We start from the raw sequence: 7,255 nt of genomic DNA on the forward strand, positions 1-7,255 counted from the left end.
TTCAAATTTGTTGTATACTGATGATGCAGTACTGCATGCAAATACCAGATGAGAACTTGGTAGACTAGTGCAGAGTTTTGCTGATGTCTGTGAGCGTCATGCCTTGGGAGTAAATGTAGACAAGAATAGTGATGGTTATTGAGAGAGAAGGTGATTCCTGGTGTGATGTTACAGTGAATGGAGAGGGACTGGAATTGGTGAGAGAGTTCAAATACCTGGGTACAGTGAAAGAAAAGAAAGGAAAATGTGCAAAAGAAGTGGAAAGTAGAGTGACACAAGGAAGAAAGTAGCTGGTGCAATGAAGGCCTTGATAAGAAACAGAGGCTTGAGTGTTGCAGCTGCACTAGGCTTACGTGAAGGAGTGTTAGTGCCTATGGATGTGAGACTATGGTGTGGCATGAAAATGAAATGTTATGAGTAAGAGCAGTGGAGATGGGACTGCTGAGGAATGTGTGTGGAGTACAGAGAGTGGATAGGATACGAAATAATGTGATTCATGAAAGATGTGGAGTGAGGAATCTGTGGACACCAGAATCTAAGAGAGTGTACTGAGATGGTGTGGTCATGTGGAGAGAATGGATAACAATGGAGTTGTGGAAAAGGTATATCTGAGCAACTTTAAATGAGGGAGGAGGCGAGGTAGGCCAAGGAGAAGGTGGAGGGACATGGTGGGTGAGTGTGTGAGGAAGAGAGGTATGGAAATTGGTGAGACTAGGGGACTGACGAGATTAAGGCGACTGGATGAATGTTATGAGAAAAAATGCTTGATCAGGGATTTGGCACCCCTTTTTAACATGACAGCGCCCAGACTGACTCTATCAGATACGTTTATGTGAAGCTACGAAATGTGGTGAATGTTTTTGGTGTATCAAATAGAGCCAGGATTCCAGGGGCTTGAATGATGAATGAATGGAAGCATGGCCCATTGGACTGTGCAAACTTGGGCTGTCTGGATGTTGCTACTCCTTGCTCTGCTGTAGGGTGGGAAAGGAGGTCTGAATGATGAGGATGATTTTTTTTTTTTACTCGAACAAGATGCAGTACTTAGAAGCTTAGACATTTTTATAGACCAGGTTGTTGTGAGTAGGAGAGAGAGAGAGAGAGAGAGAGAGGAGGGGGAGGACATCACGGTAAACAAACAAGTGTTGAGCCACGGCTACTCCATGTATTAGTGTGTTATATGGTGAATGGAGCCAGGTATCAGATTTTCTTTCTGTATACCATTTGCACTAAATTCTAAGATAGATTATCTGAAAATGATCAGTTCCGTTATTATTATTATTATTATTATTATTATTTTCCCTAGCTTAACTTTAATCTTTACTGTAGCCTAATTCCTAACCTAACCTGATAGATGTACCCTGGTATGCAAAAGGTATGTGTACCTATGACAGTTGTTGGATACTGATATAGTTTGGACTTCGAAGCAGTTTTCCCCATAATTTTTTTTTAGGGAACAGTGAAGATGCAGTCCAGCCCCCACACTGTATTCACAGATAAGTAAAGTAATCTACCAACAAAGGATATCAAATGAAACTGGTATTATGTATACCAAGTACAGTGAGTGTCAAGAGGATTTGTGTATTGTAAAAGTACCATGCTTATGTGTTCATATAGCAGCCAGTTTAAACACTCTTTTGTTAAACTCAGGTTACTGTGCAAACCCATCTTGTGTATGCAGGGATATGTTTTTCCAATATAAAACCTGACACTGACAGACCACAGCTTTATCTGTGTCTTTTCTTCCCTCTCCTCAATTATTCACACACTTCCTTAACCTCTTCTTTTTTTTCTCCTTTCCTCTTTCCTTTCTTCTGTTACATCTGTCCCTCTCATTTGTTTCTGAGTCATATCAAAGGCTATAAAAGAAAATATGAGAAAATTCAATAGAAAAGGAAGAACACAAGAAATTTTTGCCGCTCGCTCTCATATCACATGCTGAGGTGATGTTTACACAAGCCCATGCAGGTGATTTTGGACTCTGTACAGCTGTCATAAGGGTTACCATAGTTTTTTTCTCTCTCTCTCTCTCTCTCACAGACCAGCCATGCAGGTGCAAACGGAATGACGTTTGTGCATTTACCTTGGTAATATTACAAAATAATATTTCATGCATAATTTCACAGATGTGTCAGAATATTAATATTATTGAGGTTTTTGCAAAATTTTGAAAAAAAATCATTATAAAAAAAATTATATGTCGACCTTAGTGTACCTGCATGATGAATAGAGGGAACTGGCAAAGTCCAAATCACCTCCACCTAAGATGAAAGTAATTCTGTTTTGTATTACATCCAGAAAATACTGAATGCTGGTAAGACCTTTCTTTTATTCAGGCATGTCAAGTACTGTACTATGCAGTTCCCTACTCTTAACAGTCTTGTTCACAGTGCCTAGTCTAATGTAATGTTTACTCTTTCCCCACAAATCACTGATGTTTCCATGTGTATGTGTGTATATGTGTTTTCAGGTGGTGGCATGGTTGCGACAGCCTAATATCATGGATATCCTGAGTGAGCGTCATGGGGGACTACGATCATCAGCTGCCCTGAGAGACAAAGTCACTTCCATTAGGCTTGACGGCACTGCAGCTCTTGATCGCCTCAGCCACGATGTTGACCTCACTATCCTCCTTAGGTAGTTTATTTATTAATTTTTTTAGTTGTATTACATTTATGATTAGTAGTCATCCTATACCAGTCTTTTCAGTATGTATTATACTTAAGAGTTTGTATCATACATGGATTTTGATGTGCTTTTCACATATTTTTACGCAGTAAGTGTTTTATACAGCCATTTTCCTTTTCCCTTTTATAGTTTGTTTGAGCACGAGATAATGTCATATGTACCACCATCTGTGGGCATGTCTCCCCGTGGGTCTCCCCAACCCTCACCCCAGGCCTCCCCAGGCTTGGCCCGTGCCCCTTCCAGAGCCCCAGCACCTCACCGCAGGGACTTTGAGGCCAAACTCAGGAACTTCTATCGAAAGCTTGAAAGTAAAGGTTATGGACAGGGACCCAGCAAACTCAAGTAAGTACAGTAAATTTCCTGTGGAATGGGTAGAGGCAGAATTATTGCCCAAAGAATTATATTCTTTAGAAAATAAAGATGTGGCACATTTTATCCAGAAAATTAAGGTTCAAACATCACAGCATACTGTCATTGGTTGGAGTCTTGAAATTCACTGTCCTTTAGAGTTTGAGGTAAACTGTGCTGTATATTGGAGTAAATTCATGATACAGTGGTCACAAGGACTGCATGAGTTGCTGCACTTATAATCAGCTACAGTCAAAGAGAACACCTGGTACAGTTTTCCAAAGAGAATCCTCAGCATTCTGTGCTTTGTACATAGTAATCCTCACTGTTTTATAATTAAGTTTAAACACTGAAGCCATATGTGATTGTTATCTTGGTCAGTTCCACCCCCCCAAAAAAAAGAGTTTTGAGTACCTGGTACTGGTACAGTACTTGAACTTTTACCTGAGAAGCTTGTAATTAAGGGCTTCCTGGCTTTCAGGATTTGCCGGATTTGGAGAATTCATATACAGTAATCCTTCATTTATGTAGACATAATAGAGCCAAAGGCATGTCCAAGTAGTGGCAACATCTGGATAATGAACACTATTCCCCTACCATACCCAGACCCTACATATACCCACCTCCAACCTATACCTAACCTATTTGTACAGCACCTGTGTTTAATTTGGCAGCGTTTTCCAGTCATTCAGGCATATTTAGACGTCAGATCACACATAGGAATATCCAAAGTAATGGTACACACCAAGAAAACCATGCAGAAAAAACACTGAAAACCAAAAAACATCCTACGTATACACTACTGTGTATACAGTACCTCTCCTTATTTTGGCAATGTTTTCATGTCATTCTGCCATATTTTGACTTCAAAACATACATAAGATTATCTAGAATTATTTGCAGTACCAAGAAAACCATGCAAAAAACACTGAAAGCCAAAAACTACCCCACCTAAACATTACTATATGTACAGTACCCCTCCATATTTTGGCAGTGTTTTCCGGTCATTCTGCCATATTTTGACATCAAAACATACATAGGATTATCCAAAATAATTTTCAGCACCAGGAAAACCATGCAACAAAAAATTGAAAACCAAAAAACACCCTACCCAAATGCTACTGTATGTACAGTACCCCTCCTATTTTTGTCACTGTTTTCAGGTCATTCTGCCATATTGTAACATCCAGACATACATAGGATTATCTTAAATAAATTTTAACACCAAGCAAACTATGAAAAACACCTAAAGTTACCTGCCAAAAAACATTTGATTGGGGTAATTACCACCCAGCGCACCACAGACAGGCTTTTTAACCCACACACCTTCAGCAGGTGTAGAGTTGTCCCATGTGGTCTAGTGGCAAATATTTGTGCCTAGCACATGTCCCATAACTTCTCCTCCTCGTCCTCCTGAACTTGCCGGAGGTGGGTGATGACCGGTGATGTACAGTGAGGTGATGGTCGTCTACCCATCTCAGGAGACTCCAAAGACAGCTGCAATCTTACATCCAGCAGAGACTCAATGGCTCTTGACGTGCATGGTTGCATGTCCAATGGTTAAGGTGGGAAATGAGCTGGTGGTGACGAGAATGGGCTGGCTCTTGTAGGGGTCACAGGCTTGAAGAAGGGGTCGATCCTGGTCTGACGATAGGACTGATGATTCTGCCAGAGGATATCAGTGTCCCAGACTTCCCACAGCTCCATCACGAGGCAGAGCAGCACCAACTCCCTGTCACAGTGTGGGTGCTCGGCACGCTTCAGCTCCCCCTCCAGTACCATGGATGACACAGACAAGGGATTGAAGGAGTTGCAGAGGGCTGCGAGTCATTCTCATCCTCATCAGTCCTGCTGTCCTCTTCCATGCCTGCAGAGGCAGCAGCGGCAATCTCATCAGACATGATCTGATAACCAGAATCACCGCCATTGTCATCCAGCCAATCCTTCATGTCGTCAACGTCCATCTGAAATGCCTTCACCTCGCGTTGTTTGACTTCACCCAGCCTCACGTGACACGATCAGACGGCGGTTTGGCGGTCCATTCAAATTGGCGCACAGTTATAACTTACTGACATTTTTACCAGCCCTTGAAATTTCCCGTTTTTCTGAATATTCCATTTGTCTGGATACTGGATAGCTGGGATTGTACTGTATATATATTTAGCATAGTTAGCCCCTGTCCTGATATTCTGATTTTGCAAGGATTAAACATACTACTTTTATACTTTACCTCTTTTTATATCACTTCCCTCTTTTTATTTGTCTTCTTTTTTATGTAAATTTATATTTTGTACACAGGTTTTATATTTCTCCTGACACTGATCGATGTTTGTTGTCTTTTAAACTTTTAGATCCACTGATGATGGAGATTGTGTCTCCGAAACGTTTGGATTAATGAAGATGCTGTACATCACAACATTGGTACTACTTTTCCTGGCAAGACACTATATATATATATATATATATATATACACTCAACCCCCTGCTACGCGCGTTCAGCTATCACGTTTATCTGCTATCACGCACACATCAAATGCACAACCATACATGCTATCACGCACCCCAAGACCGCTATCACGCATCGAGTTTGAAGACAGGCTAAGCGAAACTTATTCACACGGCACTTCATATGAGGTTTGCAGAGGATACGATGGTTAATCGGAACGGTAACATGGTAAAATTCCCGATTATAGCACGGGCATTTGGAATGCATCTGAACGGATTCCTACAGAGGACACGATGGGCAAAACAGTGACCAAAACCCATTCGGCTCGAAAGAATATATCGTACTACAGCATTGAAATTTAGCTTAACACTGAATACTTATTAATATTGTATTTTAGAATAAATATGAATCGTTTTGAAACCATTATAAAGAGTTAATATTTCTTATGCCGAAAAAACTGTGATGCCGATAAGGTAAACACGTGTTTACAACTGAGACGGGGCTCTGACGACAATGTGAGGAACATGTGTGATAGCATCCAAGTTTTGTTCCACTTAAATGTTCCTCAGCCATTCCTGATATAAGGTACCATGTGATACCCCCTTTAGCTGTGGACACTAAAGAAATGGAGACAGCCAAAGAGATCTGGCAGCAACTAAGCCACTCCCAAGCCTCGGAACCCATCAAACCACCCAAGCCGTAATCCTTATAAAAGTTTGATGGCCTTTTATGTTGTTTATTTATTCATTATACTGTTATTATTAATATAATAATGCTTTCTTTCATGTTAGAGGAGAGATTGGCAGGAAATCGTAGGCATAAAGTGGTTAAAAGTTAGAAAAATGGGCCACCGAAAAACAAATTAGAAATTTTCCCATTGATTGTTCAGTTCAGCTATCGCGTATTCAGCTATCACACGCGTTTCCTGTGACCAGTTAGGCACGATAGCAGGGGATTGAGTGTATATATATGTATATATATATATATATATATATATATATATATATATATATATACAGGTAACTCGCACGGAACACGTGGGTTTCGTTCCTACCGTGCCGTGTTAGGTGCGAAATCGCGTATATTTAAACTACTCCATATTTTGCTCCCTAGACCCCCCCAATGTGTTGTTTTGCTGTTATCTGTCACTGGTAATCACTAGAAAGCACTTTAAGTGGTTAGAAGGTTTATTTAACGTTATAACTCACAAATACAGTACTCCAGAGCAAAACTTCAACACACAAATACTGTACGTAAACACAAGGAAACATTCCGATGCCGATCATAGGTAATCATATAAATCAGGTTAATTGGTACCAGTGCTTTAACTTACAAGTACATACCAGAACAGTACATATTTAACTTAGAAATGCAGTACTGTGATATCGAATGATTTCAGTATATACAGTAATCTGTTTTTCACCTTTTTGATATATGTTTATGGTAGTTTCGTGTTATTTTTTACGTTATCGTTGTGCCCATGCTTGGAAAAGGGAGCGAAAGAGTTGAATTTTGAGTCCTAAATGAGAAAACTGCACGTCCTCCAAGGTTAGACTCTGCCACGGTAAAATAAAGTGGAGGGTCAGTCCGATTAGCAATAAGGAAGTTGTGTCACAACTTCCAGCTCCCACACCACGAGTATGGCTAATAATAGAATCGTAATGCAGTTTCTGAACTAACAATAAGTCTAATTATTATGAATACAGATACAAAGCAGAAATAAATACGTTTACAGACGGGGAAAACGTACTTCTTCCGTCATAACATGTTCAT

At 40.2% G+C, this 7,255-nt stretch overlaps 1 protein-coding gene across 1 annotated transcript in view; it reads left to right on the forward strand.

Annotated features, from left to right (window-relative positions):
• LOC145415046 (uncharacterized) overlaps window positions 1-7,255 on the forward strand; it is a 1,008,740-nt gene that overhangs the window by 878,048 nt on the left and 123,437 nt on the right. Inside the window, exons 16-17 of the mRNA XM_080284461.1 lie at window positions 2,471-2,637; window positions 2,818-3,030. Coding sequence (XP_080140587.1) covers window positions 2,471-2,637; window positions 2,818-3,030 — 380 coding nt within the window. The remainder of the gene's footprint in view (window positions 1-2,470; window positions 2,638-2,817; window positions 3,031-7,255) is intronic.

This window comes from Coenobita brevimanus, chromosome 101 (assembly GCF_032717465.1).
Source record: "Coenobita brevimanus isolate Jiangsu-jjx chromosome 101, ASM3271746v2, whole genome shotgun sequence".
Taxonomy (NCBI): Eukaryota; Metazoa; Arthropoda; class Malacostraca; order Decapoda; family Coenobitidae; genus Coenobita; species Coenobita brevimanus.